The sequence below is a fragment of the Python bivittatus genome, unplaced genomic scaffold, assembly GCF_059951505.1.
Source record: "Python bivittatus isolate LINGU-HERP-01145 unplaced genomic scaffold, Pbiv_v1 ctg000980_np1212, whole genome shotgun sequence".
Taxonomy (NCBI): Eukaryota; Metazoa; Chordata; class Lepidosauria; order Squamata; family Pythonidae; genus Python; species Python bivittatus.
In genome coordinates, this window is record NW_028277125.1 from 27,673,918 (window position 1) to 27,696,271 (window position 22,354).

General features: G+C 41.7%; 1 protein-coding gene across 1 annotated transcript; it reads right to left on the minus strand.

Moving 5' to 3' along the window:
* Nucleotides 1-13,002: 13,002 nt before the first annotated feature.
* Nucleotides 13,003-15,823, minus strand: CHST2 (carbohydrate sulfotransferase 2). Its single transcript, XM_007438153.4, has one exon. The coding sequence runs from the start codon at nt 14,772-14,774 to the stop codon at nt 13,449-13,451; it is 1,326 nt and encodes a 441-aa protein (XP_007438215.1). The 5' UTR covers nt 14,775-15,823; the 3' UTR covers nt 13,003-13,448.
* Nucleotides 15,824-22,354: the final 6,531 nt, after the last annotated feature.

Genomic DNA, 22,354 nt, shown 5'->3' on the forward strand with positions numbered 1-22,354 from the left:
CCACCCCAATCCAAGCCATTCTGGGCTTCATCCCTCCCAGCCCAGAGCCTCAGTAAGGGTAAAGTAAGTCTCAGTAAGGGGGGAAAAAAAGTGAAAAGCAGCCCGAGCCATGGCACATTGCACTGCAGCTCAGGGGCTACTTTTCACTTTTCACTTTTTTTTTTTTTTTTGCAGCACAAAGCCCATCCCCATCCCAGGAGCACAGTGCAAAGGGGCTTTTCAGTGTGCCATGGGTCCAAGGCTGCTTTTTGCTTTTTTTTTCCACAGCGTGAAGTCCAGCCCCAACCCAGCCCAGCAGCCAGGCCACACATGCCTCATCAGCAGCAGGAGCAAGAAGATGACGAAAGTCAGCTGGGGCAGCGGAGCACAGGAGGCCAAAAGGGGGAGATAGGCAGGTGGGGGGAGTTGAAGTATCCCTGCAGTTGGAAATGCAGGCGGGCTGCCAAGTGTCCAAATTTTGATCACGTGACCATGGAGGTGCTGTAATGGCTATAACTTCAGCTATGGGTTGCAAGTCACTTCATTCAGCGCCACCGTAACTTCAAACAGTCACTGAACGAATGGTCGTAAGTCAAGGACTACCTGTAGACTATTTACTCATATAGACTATAGATGTTTTATCCCACACATTTTTTTGGTTTGGTCAAAGAAATTATTTCTCAACTGCTATGCAGAACATTCATCAAAGACATAAGTGTTGTTGAGAGCTAAAATGTGAATGAAGATATGCTGATTTAAGAACATCTCAGAATGTGAAAAATCTTAACAAAACTAACTTTCCATACCTGTTCTTTTCCTAGCAGAACTCCAGTTCTATGCTTGAGTAGACACCACAAGAGCACCAGGTGCATTTTAATTAAACATAAATCTTCATTATGATTATTTATGGATTTTTAAAAAAGAAAATCAAACATTCTTTGAACACATAATAAAATTTTTTTGCAATTTTGTAAATTTCATCTTGCATATTAGGATTTTTTCACATCCATGGTAATGCAGATAAACTGAGCTATCTTACTTGTGGTTGCCTTATTCCTTTCCATACACTTTGCGAAGCATTTTTTTCAGGCAACATTAAGATTAAGGCAGCGTTCCTTACAGGCAGCTGGAGAAGGATTTTCCTATGGAGAAGCTTGGTAGGTAAATGCAGAGCACTTTAAACTTCCTTCTGAATTAAATTGTACTAGAAATTTAGAACAAAATTGGAGAAAATGGGGGAAGAGATATAATTATATCTAGGGGTAAAAAGGCTGAGGAAGGTTCAGAAGACTACAACATTGTTAGGATACTGGACTGCATTAGAGAAAAGGCTTTAGAATTATATAACAATCTCCCCAATATGTATGCAGATTCAGCAGACAAGCAGAGACCTGTACTGCATTTAAAAATTATGTGAGCCCAAGAGAAGCCCTGTTTTTGAACAGTTCCAGTTTTGGCAACTTCCTTACTATGAGGCAGCAAGCGTAGACTCTTTTGTCACAGCACTCAGAAAAAAAATCTAGTATTGGGAATTTGGGGCATTCAGATCTAAGGCTTGGAAACAAAATTGTCTTCAGCATTTCAGACAGCACGTCAGAGAGAAGCCCCTAGGAACCCTAATTTACTCCTGCACAATTTATTTCTGCAGAGTAAAGGCACAATCCAAGGGTTATAAAATAGCAATGACTGCACATATGAAGCTCTCGTTGAGGCTAAGCTCTTCAACAAAAAGGTCTTCAGGCTTCTGCAGCAGACAAAATCTGGTACCTGCAAAACGCAACCCCTACAGGAGATGTGGACATGCTCACAAACCCTGACAATGTTCTTATTTAGGTGAAAATTGCAACAAGTATGTAAAGAGAAATGCTATGGTTAAAATATGCAGAGCACAATTTGAGTCTTCCTTCCAGTCAGAGACCCAAATGCTCTGTTTTTGGAAGCAGTGACTAAGCGCCAGCATGCAAAACACACAAGTAATCCAGTTATTTTAACTGGTCTCCCAGTTGTTTTTAAATTAGGGTTTAATATATATACAAATAAATATACTTGGTTGCCTCAAGAGTATATTGTGGCTGCATGCACTGTACAAACAGTCCCAACACATACTAACTTTCTACATTACAATCACCCCTTCTAGGCAGGTCAGCTTGTGCAAGCTCTTTAGGTGCAGATCTTTAGGGAAGAAAATCTATGCAATAATCAGAATTCCCCAATCAAGACAGAGTAACACTTCAGACCCTGCCCTGATGTTTCTGAAAGCCTAAGCTCTTTTCTGGGCACTACCACTCCGTCAGTGATGCACAAACACAGAAAGATCCCACAAGAGAATCATGAGCAAAGTTAATAAACCAACAAAGAATTACCCTGGTGGTCACAAGTTTAAAAAAATGCATTGCTTAGTTTGAGACTTTTAACAAGGCAGTCAGACAACAGTCCTAACCCTGAATTCTTACAGTAGAGATTGTACACTGAAATTCTGCTGGTCGAAAATAATTAACCATTTTGTGTTGAAATAACGGTTACTGGCAAGTAACTTAAATGAATAATTGGCAGAATTACATGCTCTTAACAGCCATGGGATAGGTACCATTTCAACAGTCTGTCTTTAGGCATCAAATCAGCCACTGAGGTCTTTCAGTGGAAGAAATATGAGTAATTTGGCAATAACTGAAGTGTCCATATCATTGCAGATCACAAGATCATTGCAGATTCCAGCAAAAAAGAACAAGGTGGGGTGCTGTGTCAGGTCCTTAAAACACAAAAAGAGAAGTTAATTTCAACAATTTGATTTTCAGTAGAAACTGCCAAAAAAAATGGGCCGCATCTTCTCTGACAATAGTGTGTGACCAGATGGCAGCAAGATGGAATCAATTACTTACATTGCCTTTCAATGAAGACAGGGAAGGACTCTAAAGAACCTTTGGCACCATTTGATATGTACCCCAATAGAAATCCCAACATCCAATGTAAAAACTGCACCCATGAATCTTTTGAGGAATGGCATTATGTGACCAAGGCCGTCTCTAGGCTAAGGCCAAGTAAGCATTAGTAAGCATCAGGGCACCAAATTTTAGCAGGCACCAAAATTGAAAAGACTTCAAAAAAACACAATAAAAAAGCAAAAAGTAGTAACAGTGTACTCTGAGCCAGTGCACCCATTTGAGGGTTAAATATAATTTTGCAGAATTGTTGCCATATGACAACAATGGGTGCTAATGTTGTAGCTTTGTTGTACGCCGCTCAGAGTCGCCTGTGGCGAGATGGGCGGCTATATAAATTGGTTTAATAAATAAATAATAAATAAAATAGGGTGAAAAGAAAAAAGAATTGCCCAGGACTGAAAATTATAAGTGTAAAGCTCAAGAACTCGAAATAAAAAAGAAACAAGAGGGCATCTTTCTGAAATTCTAACAAAATTGGAAGACAAGCCAAACCATGGGGGTGCCAGAATATGACTTTGCCTAGGATGCCAAAACGTCTAGGGGGCTTAATATCAGGCAGCTCTTAGTGGACTGAAATAGACAAACACCAGAATAATAGATTTACAATATTTTAACTCCACAGAAGAACTAGAGATCCAGGCTAGTTCCATAAAGGGTGATTAATGGTGTATGCATCCCATGCCCTACCCAAGGCAGAGCAGAATCATGAACAGATAGAAAAGGAGCTCTTGGCAATAACCATCATAATGGCAAATTTCTATTAGTAAGTATTTGGTATTCAAATAATGGGTCAGTCTGACCCAAAAGCCACTGGAAACAACCTTTACAAGGCCAACTGAGAAAACCCTAATAATATTGCAAAAATGTGACATTCAGATTCAATATAAAAAAGGCAAGGATATGTTTCTAGTTGATACATGATACTACCACATACTATTACAGGTACAACTCTCTTGGACATACAGAATTTGAATACGAAGTGCTTTATGGCCCATCCAACATGGATCACTCAGTGAGCATATGCTCAAATAACTGGAGGTGCACACACTAACAGGAACACACATATCTTCAGTGTTTAAAAGCTCAACCCATCAAACATATCAAGCCTGAATTCCATTCCTAATGCCCTCTGAGGCATTGTATTCAAATTGAGAATGGCCTGCTGGTGATAGGTCACAAAATCATCATTCCAGTTAAGTACATGCTCTAAAAAGCTCTGCAATATGGTGTTCTGTTGAATTTGTGAAATACACTACCAATGACTTGCATTTTGCTCCAGCCCAACTTTTCATGGGACGACGTACTAAAAAGCACATTGCCAGCCACAACACAATTCATCCCAGATTGCAAAACTAATCTCTCTTCTCTGGGAACCAAGGGGCAAATAAGAATGAAAACACCTGGAAGCTGGATACGAGCATCACCTGTGCAAACAAAAAGGGAATCCAGTCATACAAAGATGAAACTCCCCAGGAGTCATTTCCAAAAGATATCTGAAGCATCACAGAACCAACTGTTGTTCTTCTCATATAACTGATGCAACCCAAACTTTGCTGATGAGGAAGTGTTCCCTGTCACTGAACCATCATTGTTCCCAGAAGGAGAATCTCGTAGGGACCTGGAGAATCCCCTTGAGTTGGACACGACTCGTATGACTAAGCAATATTAGATATACTGTACTGGCATGAGGTCAAAATTCCTGCTCAGTTTAACTAGTATGTTGTGAGAGTAATAAAGACTTAGTCTTTATTCCTCTCACAACATACTAGTTAAACTGTTTGTCACATAAGTCTTAATATGTTTATATTACTTAAATGTTTATATTATTTATAAACACTAAGTTAACTATGTGTTTATAATATGCTCCTTGCCATGTTCCTCCTATAGAAAGCTTAGACAAGCTTTTGAGAAATTCCTGCTCTTCTATCTAGAAACTCTGGCTATGACTTTTTTAGTTTCCACAATGCATCATTATTCTCTAGTTCCTGCTTATTTCACTTGTCCCCTCTTTCTGCTATTTACCAAACATCCAGTGACCCAATGTTAAACTACATTTGGTTGCCGGTGAGGCTGAGAGGTTTCCCTCTCAAAGGTTTCCCTTGCATTATCTGTCACTGCCATCATGCGCTTAAGATTCCATTGTAAATTTCATTAATTTCACAAGGTTGTAATTCAAAAACCAACACTCAAGGTGATCAGCTTTACATTTTGCAAATACCCTGCAAGTCAACTTTATCCACCTGTCCCAGGGCAATCCTACTATGTATGAGCAAGCCCTTTTCTTTTGAGGGATATAGGAGGATGAATGTTAATGAAGCTTGACAGTGCATAGGACCAAACTTAAAAGTGAATGGGGTCACTATTTTTCCTCATTCTTTTCCTCATCCCTTTTTTCTCTACTTGTTCTATGCATCAGGCCAGGGCACATTACTCTTACCAGATGTCTGAATTGTTATCTTTTCCAGAGGTATTCAGAATCTCATGGAAAACCAACTGGACCCCATCCAAGCTTGAGCTGCAGTACAGAGAAGAAATCTAGGACATAGACTGACTGCATGTAATTTGTAAATAACAGAAGACATGAGGTTCTATTCTGTAGCATCTGGGCGAGGGGGGGGGGAGTGAGATACTTCCATACTGCTAGGACAAATATTTATTAAAGCAAATTACTGTTTGCTTAGTAATAAAAACAAAATACTACATTGTAAAAAAAAAAGCCCTCAGAAATGAATTACCTCCTCTAACCCCAAGCATTTTTAAAAACATTCTTCACTGAAACGGGGCATCCAAAGTTCATTCTATGGAAACTCAGAACTTTTAATATGATTAGATCCCAGATTAATATAGCTAACATATAAATGGAGCTCATGAGTCCTTTGCAGCTACCACTTTCCTTCTTTCTGCCTTTTCTTCCAACCCCTCTGAATTATGTCTTATCAAGGGAGGTTGCTTGCTCTGGCAAATGACTTCCTTATCTGTTTTTCATTTGTTTTCTTCTCCTTCTCCTTCTCCTTCTCCTTCTCCTTCTCCTCCTCCTCAGTGGGCTATTGTCAGAAAGGGGTGGGCTTTGGGGAAAAGGGGTGCATGAGTTTTATGGACTACTCCTGCCATTTTTTTTAGTTTCAGTTTTTAGAAAAGCTAGTGTCAAACATAATAATAGAAATATGGTAATATGGTAATCAGGCTATCATTTCAGACTAATCTTTACAAAATGGGCAGTTTTCAAAATAATATGTACTGTATTGAAATTTGATATGCTGACTAGAAATGCATGAGTTCTGCAAAATACTATAGATTACAATAATTATATGGCATATTATCAACATTAATATTATGCTTTTTTTCTTCTAATCATCAGCCACAAAGAATCAGCTAGGAAGTAATTCTCAGTCTGCTTTCTTCATCTTTGTGAGGACCCCACCACACCCTTATTAGAGTTAGAGATGTACTAATGTGATAATCTTATTCCTAATAACTTCATTTGGAACTCAGTGGGAACTACTTCTGAATAAACATGTATAGGATTGAGTAGTACATCTGCAATCCTAAGTATACTTAGTCTATCCTATGTCTTCAGCCCTGCTGAGACACCTATTTCTCACAATCAAATGGAAGGAGATTCGAAATGGTAACTCCACATGACACTGAATACAGTGGTTTTTAATTCAGCAATTCTTGTTCTCTTGGCCCAGTTATTTTTCACAGGGTTACTCAGAAGTTCTACATGGCAATTTTAATCAGAAATGTCCATCTTAAGATTCCTGTAACTAATAGTAGTGAAAATCAGCAAATGATTTTTCACCCGAGAAAGGTGCTTTAATTATTTGCTGTCATCGTTCTCTTTTCATTCACTGGAAAATAAACACTTAAAAGAAAAATGGTAAAGAAAGCTCCTAATTAGCATACTATCCCTTTCCCCCAAAGAAGAATAGAACACTTAAAGAATAGGTTATAAATGATTCACTAGTAATATCAAAAAAACAGGAAAGCTTTTTTAAAAGAACCATCATCATATTGAACGTGAACATGATGAGACCACTGCCCTCCCATAAGGCAAGGTATGTCTTTGTCTCAGTCAATGGATGAAAAGGGTGGTTGTCTATATCTTAATCTCTTCTTCCACAGTGGGAAGGCACCACCATCACCCTCAATGTGTTTTGGCAGCCAGTAGTAACTGCTGACCTTCCACAGATTGCCACCTCCAACATCTGTGGTCAGTGTCTCGCTCCGAGTCCAATCTGGTAGCAAATAACACAAGACAAATGGCCAATCAGTTTTCCAAAGAAGTCAATCAACCCCATGTCCCTGAAGAGCTGCACTGGCTGTTGGCCTTGTTCTCAGGTACCTTTCTTAAACTGAGGCATTGTGGGCCAGGAAATCATGGAGACCACCTGTTTTAATCCATAATGTCTAAATAATAAAAGACACCCCTGACACCAAAGTAGTAGGAAAATCAAGATTACCTATGCTGACGGGGGTGAGGGAAAAGAGAGTCCATGGTAGAGATTGTGTTGTGTTACAGTATTTATCCTGTTAGATTCATATCCCCTTATTATCCAGCATGCGAGGCAACATAGATAGCACTCTTTCATTTTTTTCCCCCATAACATGTGCAACTGCTGGTCCTATAATTACATTTTATATAGGGAAAAAAACCCATGAATTTAATCTTTAAAAAAAAAGTCAGCACAGAAAACCATGGAATGTAATATATTATTTGGATTCTCCAAGAAATTATAGTAAATAAAAAGGAAAAAAAATAACACCTGAATATTGCCACAATAAATCTGTTATTTCTTTTTGGTATACATCTATTTATTGAACAACCAAGTACATATGGTTAGGATCGATCTGGAAATCAAAACAAATATTTAGCTCCTGACCGAATCAGGTCCTTAAAAAATTAATGGATTCACATGGTTTAGTAACAAAGATCATTTTGTAAAATATAATATAAATTGTGAAACATTCAATCGCTTTTTCCAAGTGTTTAAAAGAAAGCTACAGCTATGCATTATTTCTTAATTATAATAAACCGGGTTGTTGAACGGCAGAGTTTTCTAGCAGTACATATAAAAATCCAGAGTTTCTTGTCGTTTCTTTTGTGCATATTCAAGTCATCCACTAATATGCTATCATTTCACAAGGTTTGCTATAACTGCCATTTAATTCACTGATTTCTCCATTTCTGTTTATTTATATGGGTTCATCTGTCTTTTTACTTTGGGGTAACAATAGAAATGAAAGCAAATGTTATTGTTAACCCTAATAAAACACCACACTCCAAAAATGCACAGAGAATTAGGTCAGATATTTATAAGCTGTTTCACATGGAACAGCCAGAACAGCTCAAAGAGATTCAGATTCAAGGATAACAAATTATTTAGCTGCCAGTGACAGATATAGCATGATCAGCTGCTCTGAATCTGATGTTGCTCCCTCCAGATCCCTATGCTTAAAGGCCAGATGCAGTCTCCAAACCCTTTTGTGATGCTCCACAATTTCTGAAAACCAGCAGCACAGTTTTTTGTCATCTTGAAGCTGGAAGCACACAGAAACGATAATGGAGACCCTGAAATAAGGTTAATATTTCAAAAACAAAGAAAACCTCCAGGACTTCCGCTCAAAAATTCAGGGGAAAAAAACCCCCAAAACCTGACTTCTCCCTATGTGCACAATATTGCTCCCCCCCTCCCATGGGACATACTTTACTATAATTAATATAATATGCAAACTGACCATCAATACTTGCAGAGTGTCACCAACCTTTTAATTCCACTGTTGTTTAGGGACAAGGCAGGACATATTTATGCTGTACACGTTTCAAAAGTGTTTGGAAGAAGTGTTTTGGATCTTGTATAAGCCCATCTCTCTCAGCTATTCATTAAAGCAGCCCAACTGTCTTTAGGTTTTTATGCAAGGCTGAAAAAAAAGGATGCCACTTTAAGGAATACATTCATTAATGCAACCGTTTAGCTATAGTAGCTTTCTTCAGGCACACAGGGAAGCTAGATTACTTTAAAGAGCGGTAGAGAGTTGCTACATTTATACTTGCATGAGATCCAAAAAATTATTTCTGAATCATTTTCAAAGCATGCCTAGCACTAGGACAGTGTTTGCCTTTTGAAAATTGTCAAGGAGATCTAATTTTACAGTCAATTTTCCACATAAGAATATAACCACATGACTCAGGATTAGAAATATGGTAGCATTCTGGTTATAACTAAATTGGTGCATTTGCTTGAAGACTTAAGGTTAAGTCTTCATAAGGTTTCAATGGAGAAATTTGTTATGTTTCCATTGAGCAAGGAAAATTGGGCAAGCAAAGCTGAAACAGCCATGCTAGCTGGGGATGGTGAGTGCTGTAGTCTAATACATTTGGAGTGCAGTTTGGGAAAGGCTGAGCAATGTTATCATCCAGCTGGAGGTCAGAACCCCTAGAGCAAACTAGAAGAGTGTGAATGGAAGGGAGGACTATGATCTCCAATAACAGCAGCTTAAAAGCCATACAAAAGTCATTTTGGAATGAAGCTCTTTTTGCATCTTTTTCCCATTTCAGGACCTGGAATGAACTTCAGTATTTTAACTCAAGTGCAGAAATGGAAATTTCCATAGACTGTCCAGAAGTTACAAGCGAAACAGTTCTAGGCTGGCCAAATATCCTTTTCTTTACAAGGAAAAATGAAACTTCCTATGAGGACATGGCGGACAACAATATCAAGGAGACAACACATGCACTAAGGCACTTCTATAGGTTTCACAGGCCTTTGTTTGGGAATCTGGTTATTTATTCAATGCATCAGGTCACATGATACAAACCTGTAGCAGCTTTTTTGTCCGTGCTGATTGCACAGAAGTTCATTCCAGATGAACAGTAGAATCAGCAGAATATTCCCTGTATAACATAATATGTTGTAATGTTTTCATACAAACCTGAACAAACATCGTGACTGACTGCTAATGCCCTGTTTCATGGCTCTCCAGTACTGATAAAAATGTAAATAGGTACAAGGTTCAAGTTTTGGAACAATAGCCCAAGAGAGGACTACTTGATCTCATCTCTGCTGGCTCTTTTGTAAGCAGCTAAGCTTTTGGGGGAATGCTGCTTCTCAGTGGGCACATCCTCGCTGCCATTGTTTCTGTTCCTCAATTCCTCAATAGAAGTTTGGAAATCATTTTTCCCCCACTGATCTTGCCGTGCTGAGAAAAAAATAGCAAAGACTCAGAGTCCTATCCTCACTTTATACAAAAGGAAAATGATTTGCAACTACCACCCATATCCTTTCTTCATATGGTATGCATTTGTCTGGTAGTATGCAAAAACACTGAGTGCAATTTACTGCAATTTCAAATACACCATTTGAGCTGAAATGGAGACTCCATTCTGGAACACTACCAAAGCTGTAGGATCACAAAAGTTCTCAGCCTATTTCAAACTCATGCAGAAGCCTTGTGGTAAAGTGCCCAATATTATGTTAAGATGCTGCCTGGGCTAAAGTGCTGATTGACTATGTCCTATCATTTCCCCTCCCATGATCATTTCCATAAATAACTTTTCTCATTTAGTTTTCTTCATTCACCAAGGTCCAGTAATAAAATGTTACAGTCAGAGGTCTGGTTGTTTTCAACTATTAAAGATGAGAATACATTTCAAAAATGTAGATTAGAGTTGTTGACAATGTCTTTTCCATAGTCTATAGCAGTGTTTCTCAACCTGGGCCACTTGAAGATGTGTGGACTTCAACTCCCAGAATTCCCCAGCCAGTGGCTGGCTGGGGAATTCTGGGAGTTGAAGTCCACACATCTTCAAGTGGCCCAGGTTGAGAAACACTGGTCTACAGAATATGGTTGACCCTTGAATTTTAGTACCTACTCCTGACAAAAAGAGATGGGTGAGGTATGGTCCTAAGCACTGCAACTGCAGGCAGAACAAAGCCCGAAAACTAATTTGAACACTAACTCTTAACTCAGCAAGATCAAAAAGCTCCTGTCCTTGGCAAAGCAGTCTGCATTTATTCCTTAGGAAAAAAAACGGAATTACAATTTCTGCAGAAGTAGCTCACCTCCCTAATTAAAACAGGAGAATAGGACACAGGCTTCAGAAGAAGGCACTTAATGAAATAGCAGATGAGGAGAGGGAGAAAAAACAATACAGGCAATTCTAGTTCTACAGAGGGGTAAATTCCACTGACTTCCACAATCCTTACTCCTCGATAATAGCAATCTTAAACATCTAAAAGCCGGCATTGCCTTCAAGGATGGAATTAAATGAACCATGGCAAACAGCCCAAGATGCTAAGCCTGGAGTACCCTTTAATTCAAATCTAAAATTCTGATGCAGTAACATTTAGTTTTGCTGTTAGGACAATCCAATTAAGATACATGTTGTTGATAATTAATTCTTGAATCCACTACTGGGCATCCCCAGAGCCATTTTCAAAGTTTCCAAGCTTTCTATACACAGAGAGAGAAAATAAGTGCCACTGGCATGTAATCTTGCTTAACAACTGCTCATGAGCCAATAATAATGCTCTATTCAATGTTAGGAAGATCATTAAAACATTATCAATATCGAGTGTATCTTCTGCTTTCCTTGGTGAAGTATACTGATTAATTTATTGCCAAATCTTAAATATTCTGAGTTCAATGAAGCTTATCCCTAAGCCAACACAGAACTGGAGCCTTAGATAGCATTTGCTTCTTAGCAGCAGGTATTTTGTTACAAATGTATTAGCATTAAGCTCTAAAACCTGTGTTTCTTTTGATTAAGGTTCTAGAACAGTGTTTTTCAAACTCGGCAACTTGAAGATGTGTGGACTTCAATTGTTAGAATTCTGGGAGTTGAAGTCCACACATCTTCAAGTTGCCAAGTTGAAAAATACTGTCCTAGAATAATAAGCATCACAGCATTCATATACATTGTTCATCATTACGATACTGCCCATACAAATAGCCTTGTATTTTTCTTTATCTTTTCTTGCAAAATCTGCTCTGTGGTTCTAAAGCACAGTTCCTACAGGCCACACTGAGGCGTTAAAAAAAAAAGTTATTTCATTCTCTCAGTGATTTAGAAAGAAAACCAGTAAGATCCATTCAAACCCCAGAACTGCAACCAGAACTTGTTATCAATTATTTTGTTTAAAAAGAAAAAAACAACTTGGGAGAATAGTGACATAGCACCATAATCTTGCCTTAAAAACACATAATTTTAGATTTTCTGAGCCTAGGCTTCTACAGCAAATAATAAAGCACTGAACATATCATAGTTTATCAAATACCACGAGATTGTCTATGTGTTAAGAGCCCAGAGGCATCACCATAAACTCTTTCTGAAGACTAAGGTTTTTGATCACAAGGAAGAAAAAATTGTTTCACCGCACTGTGTTAATGTTATCATTCTGGCATACTGCATGACGCTCTGCTTCCTTTTTATACTTCTCTAACAATGCTTTACCAGAAATAAATGTATGGCTATTTCCATTTATATTCATAACATATTTAAAATATGTGTACTTGCATACTTTGTATGTACGGTAGCTCCCAAACTTAAAAACAAAGCTGATTAAAACAAGACTGCCTTGTGTTATCCTTAACAATTCTTTTGAGAATGGCCACTATTACTTAGGTAAGTAGCACAATAAGTAAGACAGACACACTCCACACCATCTCCCTCTTGACCTCCCTGTTTACAGTTGTAAAGTTTTAACAGGAAAACAATTCAGGAATCTGATGAAAAGTTTATGCCATAATAAATTGGTTGTCCTTTAAGGTGCAACAAAACTCTGTGATTTTTGCTACAATGTGACAGAAGGACGTAAAATTGCTGTTTTAAGTAATGTTTTTCAACCCAGGTCTTTCTGAATGGGAAACGATTTCTTTCCATCCACAGATATTTGTAATGCTGCTTATCAATTTTTTATCTTTCATATGGAGGGTAAAAACAAGAAGCCATTCAGCTTTTTTCAAGAAAGTAAAAGCAGCATTCTTGCTGACAATCAGCTGTACAGCTAAAGGACTTTCATTATAAGCATCATCAGTCTATGCATATATATATATATGTATGTACAATCAAGTCACTGTAAAATGAGCATCTTTTATTAATTTCTTCATTACATTTAAACATTTATACAAAAGTTCAGTGCTCTGAATCTTGTTTTACTGATTAGTCCCTTACCTCAGATGCCACCCAACCCTCACCACAAATGCGCAAATCCCTCATGATTACTATCACAACAAGTATGTTAAGATTCTGGTATGTGCTGAATCATGTGCCTTGAACTTCCGGAGGGAAAAAGGAGTCTTACAAATACTTACTAAAGTCACTGTGTGTGTTTAAATTATATAGCTGAGCAATGCAAAAAATGTGAATGTGTATAATTCTTAGTAGTCTCTGAAGAAGCGAAATGAACAATATGTCTTTAAGAAAAAGCTGTATTTTGTATTCTCCCTCTCTTATGCCAATATAACTGGAAGGTTGCAGATGGCTCTCTCTGTAGGTTCCTATCTGTCGAAAGGCACACATCCTTTTCACAGTCTTGGCTTCCTGAGCAAGGTTTTGCTAAGGTCCTTTACTTCTTCTGGGCTACTGGCTTTCTCATAGCCTAGGATTGCCATGGGCTGATGGCAAAACTCTTCCACTTGCTTAATCTGATGAAAGCTTAATGCGGTCCTCCAGGCATTAACTGCCTGGCTAGCATTCCTGGCAGAGACCACAAAAGGTTTGAAAGAGTACCCGGGTCCACTCGTCATATTGAGGGCAAACTTTTCCATCTCTGGGCTCACCACTAAGTTGACAAATCCATAGACCTGCCGCAAAGTCTTGATGGGGTCCACAACCAGGTCCTCGTACCGGACAGCCATATAATTCCCCTTCAGCCAGTCGGGTGGGTGCAAAGCCGTTTGCAAGGTCTTTGCCATGCTGCCACAGATCACTTCCATAGCACCTAAGGCATGGTAATCTGAGCCACCTCCCCCCTCCTTCTTGCTGTTCAGCTTGTGGCCTGCATCCAGGAATGGCATTCGATGGATGCGGGGATCCCTGCTCCTCACCACCTGTAAGCTCTCACGGATGAGCCCATGGCGGGATTTGATCCTGGAATTAGCCACAGCCCGGGGATCCCTGACTAGGTGGATAACTTTGAGAGCCAGGAATGGGTCTTGGATGAGTGGTGCTAAAACCGCAATGTCAAAGACCCGCACACCTTTGATAACTAAAGTGTGGTACCTGAGGCACTCCTCCTGCAAAAGACTGAGCTGTCGCGGCGGGCACTTCTTGCATAACTTGTCATCCACCATGCCCACAGTTTGCTTGTGGTAAGCTGGGCAGAGGGGTGAGGAGCAGATCACCTTGTTGGTGGCTGCGCCAAAGATGCCCAAGGTGGTGAGATTCTTCCCTGCCCCTGCAGTGCTGTAGAGCTGGAAGACAGAGAGGTCACAGCGGTAGAGGGAACTCAACATGTCGCGAGCTGCGCCTTGCAGGGAAACGGCATCTCCTGGGTACAACTTCTGCCATACGTGCCACACAGGCTCATAAAGAAAGAAGACCTCTGGGTTCTGGTTGAAGAGCTCCCCAAAGAAGGACGAACCTGAACGCCACGTGGTGAAAACATAGACCAGCTGCCGCTTGCGGGCAAGGGGCACGGGAGGCCCATAGAGGGCCCGTGTGTCTGACCGGGACTGGGAGGCATAATAAGGCAGCTGCTGCGGATAGGTTGTGCGCCGGGCAGGCGAGGGGCCACTACACTGCTGCGGCCCCTTGTGCCACTTGTAGTCCAGCAAGTTGAGCATAGTCAGCAGCAGCAGCAGCAGGTAGCCCAAGCAGAGCACCAGAGCCTTCCTGCGGAACACCTTCATGTTGCCAGGCTGGGGCACATCACAGGCAAATGCTTCCGACAGCGAACTGGTCGAGGTGGGGCCGGATGTCCCGGCACTTTCCTCTCAGCAAGAAGGACATCCCGCCGGCTTCCCTGGAGGCCCAGCGTCCTGCTCCTGCCCGCTTGCCTACCGTCGGGGTTCAGGACTTCCCGTCCTTCCTACCTTCCATCGACCCAGTGGCTTCCCTAGACAAGCGTCGATCCAGCGCAAGCCGGCGGAAGGGGACTCCTCTGCACCAAGTTAATGCATCATCCCAGGAGAGGACTTCGCCGTTCCTCCGTCCTTCCGCGCAGCCGGGGACTTTCCGCTCAGCAGCCAAGCGCCCGGCGAGGTCCGGAGGCAGAATCGGGGCAGCGGGCAAACTTTCAGAGGTCGCGGAGCCCCCGATTCCCGAGAAAGGGCATTGCGGGGAAGCCCACGACCATCAACTCCGGCACGCTCGGCGAAGCTTGGCTTGCCCTGCCGCGCGGACGAGGGTCTGGGGTGCTGAGCGAGGCAGCGGTCGAGGCGGCGTGAGAAGCGCCGCCGCTAAGGCGACGCGAAAGGGTCGCTGAATATTCCTGCTCCGAGCTGCCGACTGCCCATCGCGGCTGCTCCCCGACGTCCGCTAAGCCCGCGATGCTGCAGGAAGAGAAGCGGAGCAGAAGCCGGCCTCTCTGCACCAGCGGCAGAAGCCCCCGTCGGCTCCGCAGCGTTCAGGTGATGACGCTCCATCGCAAGTCCATCGAGACTTTGGACGAGAGCCACTTCTCGCCCGGCCCCCGAGACCCCAGAGCCACGGAGCAGGCTGCGGGGAGGTCGACGCGGTCGGAACCAAAAAGCGGCGGCGGCAGTGATCCTTAAGTAGCCGCGGCGGCGCCCTCCCAGCAGGCTCGCGTCCCCCTCTACTGAATGGCTGGGGAGCTGCAGCTTGCACGCCACCAGCCCTCGTTCGGCCCCCGTGGTCGTCCTGGTGCCTTCCCATTGGACGGCGCGCCTGCCACTCCGCGACTCTCCGCTCCCACCCGCCTCTCCCTCCAAAAGGCGAGTGCTGCGCTGGTTTTCGCGCTGGACTACTGCGGTGGAAGGACGGGTGGTCGCCTGGGTAGTTAGCCGGCTGGGCAGCAAGAGCAGCTTGGCTCAGCTGGCTGCCCGCCCGCCCCACCCCACCCTACTCCACTCCGGGGCCCTCTGCCCCCGAAGCCTCCTTGGGGCGGCTTCGCTACTCTGCCGGTCTTCCACCGCCTCCACTTCCGTTGAGAGACGGAGAAAGTTTTTCCAGCTGCAGCTGGGCAGCCCATCTTGCCAGCCGAGGTTTAGAGGGAAGCCCTTCGTGGTCGCCAGATAGGAATCTCGGTTCTTCTGGCCAATGGATGCCTCTTCCCCGGGGGAAGGGAGTTCGCTGTTTAAAGGAGGCCTGGAAGAAGCGGGAAGCCTGCAGAGTATCTGTATTTCAACTCAGTGCGATGACAAGTTTGTCTGCAACTTCTTGTATAATGGAAGTAAAAGCTGTAGAAAGCAGCCAGGATCGTGGCATTCTTGGCAGAGGGATCTTACATTGTACATGGGAGACTCCAGGGAGGCATTTCAGGCTTCTGTGGCAAAAAAACACTGTAAAAAACTTTTTTTTAAAAAAAAAATCTGCGTTCAGTCGTTACCGACTCTGTAGTGACTGCTTTGGACAAGTCCTTTGCAGTTTTCAAGGCAAGGTGTTTCGGAAGTGGTTTTGCCAGGGCCTCCTTCCTAGAGCAGAGCCCAGCTGGCGAGCACAGGAGGCGGGGTTTCCTTTGCTTCACGCCCTTTTCGGGCTTACCGGCAACTGCTCCCGACTCCTTTTTGCAAGGTGCCGCTAGCATTTTTCCTCCCACCGGAGTGAGAGTCCCCATTTATCTACTCACGTGAGTTTTCAAACTGTTGGGTTGACAGGAACTGGGGAGGAAACAGGAGCTCACCCTGCTAACGCGAAGGCTAGACTCGAACCGCTGAAGCGTCGACCATTTCTGGCCAGCAACTTTCAGCGTCATTAAGCCGCTGCGCCACTGCGTCCCCTTTTAAAAAACATGGGATGCAATTAAAAGAAACATCCTTTTCTTCTAAATGGAAACTGTCTCCAAAGGTGTTTTCTTAATAAACAGATATCAATAACCCAGTACATGAAAGTGTGTGGGAAACATAAAATACTGAAATAAGTTGCCCAATTCTAATGTCCTGAATGAAGCTACTGATCCCATTCGGATGGTGAACCTCTGCTCAGTTTCTGCCCTTGCCCTTGCCCTTGCCCAAGTATTCCTAGACCTGGCTGTAGATCTCAGAAAAGCTCATCAGGATCAAAACTTATTTATGACCCCCCTTTTTTCCAGCCCAAGTCAGCCAGATGATCATCATCCCTTATGTTATCCCCACAACAACCACTCTACGATGCAGGTTGTTAACAGAGAGAGAGAGAGAGAAACTGGCTCAAAGTTGGCTAATGAGCTTCCATGGTTGAGGATGGGTTAGAACCCACATTCCCACATTCTAATCCTTAATCACTCCATCTTACTAGCTTGGATAGGAGACCACCAGGGATTCCCAGGGCTGTAGCCTATACTGGACATAGAAACATCACAGAAGAAAGCAGTGGCAAACCATGTTTATTTTGTTGCTAAGAAAATTATATGGGCATGTCCATGAAGTCACCAGGATTTGAGCTTGACAGAGGAGACTTTACTTTTTACCCCTGCAAAAGAGCCTTTATTCTGACAATCAAGTGCTCTGATTATTCCAAACACTCCATGGAAACAGACCAGCAGGGCAAAGATTGCCCTTTGTTTTTTTGTCTGAAAAAAAAGAAAGAAAATCCTATCAATTGCACAAATTAACCAAAAAAGTATTTGTCATGGGTGAGATATGGAAAAAATGGGGGGTTGGATCCAGCATATCCCCAGTTTGATCTCTTTTGAGATTCCATGACCCCAAAGTAGCCAGCAGGAAGGAGGGGTGGGTCCAATGATGGATTTTACCTCCTGAAGTCAGACATCTCCTTTCAGTCTTAAAAAAGCTGTTGTACATGCTGCCCAGGGAACAAAAGCTTATTCCCTTATGTGAATGTTTGAATTTCTCTCTCTCTCTCTCTCTCTCTTTTTTTTTTTTTACATAAGGCTGTGTTTCTATATGATCCTATACTCTCTTGTATAAAATCAGAGCCCACTAGTGCAGGGGAAGTTATCTTCTGTATAGATTGTATAGATTTGCACTGCAAGATCAACATGGAAGGAAGATATTCAACCTTTTCCTTCCCCCACATCTCCCCCCCCCCCCCATACATCACCTCTGCAAGCGATCTGAAGCTATCACTAGCTAATGGCATTTTGTTATAGGCAACAGATATAATGCATAGAAAAATATAAGGAAAAAAACCCTTCTATCAAACAAATTTACAGCCCCTGTACCAGTATTAAAGGGTTAGGAGAGTCAAATGTGAAGATCATATTTTATGGTTTGGTCCTGATGGTCAAGTTAGAGATGATGTGAAAAAAAAAATCTGCAGTTCTTTCAGCTGATCAATTCCAAATGGGGTTGACTGAATGAAATAACTGATTTTCCACCTCCCTCAGCATTGCTCTTTGTCCTTGTATATTTTCCCCTATGAGAAAAATGGAAATTTTAAGGATTTTCATTTAGAAAATAGTACAGTAGAAAAAGATAAGCCCCTTTTCCATGGTAATGGTGCCCATATAAATCCATGCAGTCGCTATTAAATTAGTATTCTACAACCTTGTTCTTTCCCAAGTCGTTGAACTTCATCTCCCCTAATTTGGCTAAAAATTATGGGAGTTGAAGTCCATCACACCAAAATCTGAGGTTTCTTCTTGGATGTCTTCAGCTACTGTCCTCCAGTCCTTGAGCTAGCAGAAAACTATGCCAGTATAAATTACCCTGTCCCAATAGCTGAACCCTATTCTGCCTGAATAACAAGGGGTCCTTATCCTTATAATTTTAATGCAGGAAAAGTGAAGGAAAGTGATTCTCCCATTTTCATTTCCTCTCCTACCAAGAATCACCTGCTGGCAAGTAAAACCACTATGGGTCACTCTCCTTAATGTGCAGTAAGGTGGGCTGGGCTGAGGCGAGGAAAGCCGGGTGCTTAGAATGGCAGGTTTAACCACCTGTCTAGTTGCCCATCTAACTAGTTTGCAGGCAGGGAGGTATTCTGCAATAGGCCTAGTAATACAACTGGTGGAACCCAGTTCTTTTTCCCAGTTAACTGACTTGCTGTGCAGCACAGGAATGGTGATTTCTCAGGACAGCTCTCATTCTGTTTGTAAAATATAGGTCCAGCCCTTTTTCGAAACAGCACTAAACTTGCTGATATTTAAGACTGTTGTGTAATGCTTTCAGCACTAGGCATGACATGGGCAGATCCCTCCATCAGCCTAAGCCAAAATGGCCAGTAAGAGAGGTGACCCAAGAGGGCAGGCAGCCTATCCACATCCAGGAGCTAGGCAGATCCAACCCCTGACTCTGCCAGTAACCACATCACTAGGGAAGCCTAGACTGGAGCTATGGCCAAAACTGCATTGGGAGAAGAAGGAACACTCTACTTTAAAGCTGGAACATCTAAACAGAAATTTTGATTGCCTCCACTGTGGGCTGGAGATGAGACAAAGGCAATTTCATGACATCGGGACATCTGTGTGCCACAATTAGAGGGATATGAAGCTGGGCCTTGAAAAAGGTGATATAGAACTTTCTTTCATACTTCCTTTTCTTCATAGTAAAAATCTGCAGATTTGTACCAATTTGTGTTCTTTTCTATACTTGCATGGTGTCAAGGTCTTTTTACAATTGTAGGAACACTTTGAGAATGCATCAATTGAAGAATGCTGATTTTTGTAGTGTGTAGAAGATTCTATTTACACATAGGCCATGTTATATATAATTAGATCCTAGCTGTAATAGGATCGAACACTTATTAGGGAATATGCCTCATTGACTTAATAGGATTTACTTCTGAATATAAAATGCTTTAGGTTGATTTGCATGTCTGCGACCACAGGAACATCAAAGAGTTTTGTGGCAGCTTCAAGAGGAGCCAGTTGTCATGGCATTTGCTGTCATGGATTAAAGCCCTTGGCATCAGAAAACTGCGGGATGAGAGATTCTCAGCTCTGTTGATACAGGGGAAGATTTTGCAAAATGATATTCAAAATTGACAAACGCATTAAAAAAAAAATAAAAAGACCCTATGTCAAGCAATGGAAGTAATAAAAAAGCAAAGAAAATAAAGTTATTAAATTCCACACTGTAATATTGCATTTCTTTGGTTTTATACGTGAGGTGTATCTAAACCCACAGGCCATGTAATCAACCTTATATATGTGATGGGAAGCTGGGCATATTTATTTTGTACTATTTTTTTTAACACTATGGCTGAGTTTCTTTATCATGCTAAGCCATGGCTTACTAACTTTAGTAACACATGATTTGTTCTGTAAAGAAAGAGTTTTTAAACTATGCACTTCTCTTTCTGTGGGGGACTTCTGATCAAATATCTTCTTCAGTTAGTTTATCCACAAGAACCTGAGGTCACAGAACCACAGGGGTTCAGCCTCCACATCCTCTCAAACTATTGATGCTGAGCTGCAATTGATTAAAAATTACTGAATTTGACTTTAATTGACTTATATTAAATGTAGATTTCAGTTTGTTATTTTAACCCTGCTTTCTCTTTGAAATACAGCATTTAGCATAGCACTTAAAGACCAAGAGTGGCCCTTAACTCGTGATGTTTGGCTTTTTCTCCTTTTCATTTAAAAGGAAATTTATTCTTGAAATTCCACAATCAAGTAATGGGGTGGGGGGTGGGGGTTAAAAGGAAAGAGGAATATTCCTCTGAAGCAACACTGAAGGCAGAGTCCATTTCATAGGATTAACCCCCACAAATATTATACATGTACACTCAGCATTCCATTAAATTCAAGGAATTACTCGCAGGTATGTGTATATTTGAAAAGTAAGCTTTTCTCTGAGATCCTTGCAATCAATCTTTACTTTCACCTGCCAGAAGAGAAAGAGAAGGGCAAAGGAAGACACACATTCCAAGTCAGTCTGTATCAATAATAATTTATTCTGTGAAGATGCCCAATGAATTTTGATCAATAATATTCCTGAAGGGCAAAAGTTCTCCGTAAGTCTTATTTCAGTAACAGGTAAAAATTCCTAGTCAAGCTTCACTCAGCTTAGCCTTCATGATCAGCCAAGGCTGACAAAGTGCAGCCACCTGTTGTGACTTCATTCAGATACATCACTACAACATACCAGAAGCTGTATTATACAGAACCGTACAGCTGGGCCGTTCGGCTCAGTATACCTGCTGGTGGTAAGCCTCCATAGCTTCAGTCAGGAGACTTTTTAAACGCTATTTGGTGAACTTAAGTAATTGATCCTGGGACCATGCAAAGCATATGCTTCTCTGTTGATTTCTCTATCCTGCCTAACCCTGATCATATCTTCAGAACTCTAAAAGTCATTTGTACCTTTTGTCTTGAATCCTGTCTTGGAGTACAGATATAGGGCTCTTCCTCACACCTTCAATAATATGCTTTCCTTCTATTCTTGAGATGTGAAGCAAAGCCCCCATGGCCAAATGGGTGAGGGCATTACTTCTGCAGGCCAGCTGGAGTCTAGCAGGTTGCCAACTTCTCTCCCTCAAACTCCTCCTCCATATGAATCTGAACATTCCCATAGAGGAGGTTTTGTAGTGTGGTCCACTGAAAAACATTAGTTTCCTGCCAGAAAACCCTAATCTGGCTTCAGCCTGCCTCAGAGGCTCCAGCATGAGAACCTATCCTCAGTAATCAATAAGCAGGCCATATCAGAACTAAGACACAGGGACTGTGTGTATAACTCCACAGTTTCCCTTTCCTTTCTTGTTTTGTTGCCAAGATCTTCAGCATGCTTAGATTCATAGCACTGGTAGAGCTATGTATTTAGGCCATCAAATCCAACCCCATAGCCATTGTAGGAATCCAAATTAAAACATCCTGAACGTATTAGGCAAAAGGGATCTCACCATCTCCCTTGAAATTGGTCTTAGTGTCAAATTGCTCTTACAATTAGAAACTTTTTCTAATGTTCACCTGGAATCTGCCTTCCTGTAACTTGTCCATTATTCTGTGTCCTGCATTCTGGGACAAATAAAGCAGGTCTTGATTTTCTTTGTAGCACTCTGTTGGATACACAAATAATGTAGTATTAACATGTCCCCCTCAGTCATCTTTGCTCAAGGCCAGACATGCCCAGTCTCTAGTTATTCCTTGTAATAATTTAATTTCATAATCATGCTCACTTTGCCAATATGTGTTTTGGTTTCTCTGATTCTTTATTAAAAGTGTGGTGCCCAGAATGGGATGTGGTACTCAAGGTAGATCTGACTAATGCAGACAACAATGAACTATTACTTTCCACAAACTGGAAAGTAAAAAACTTCTACTGATGCAACCCCAAATTGCCTTTGCCTTTTTAAAAGCTTTGTCACATAGCCTAATCATCCTTCCATCTCTTTTCCTTCACTCCCTTATTACTTCATTTGGATTTGT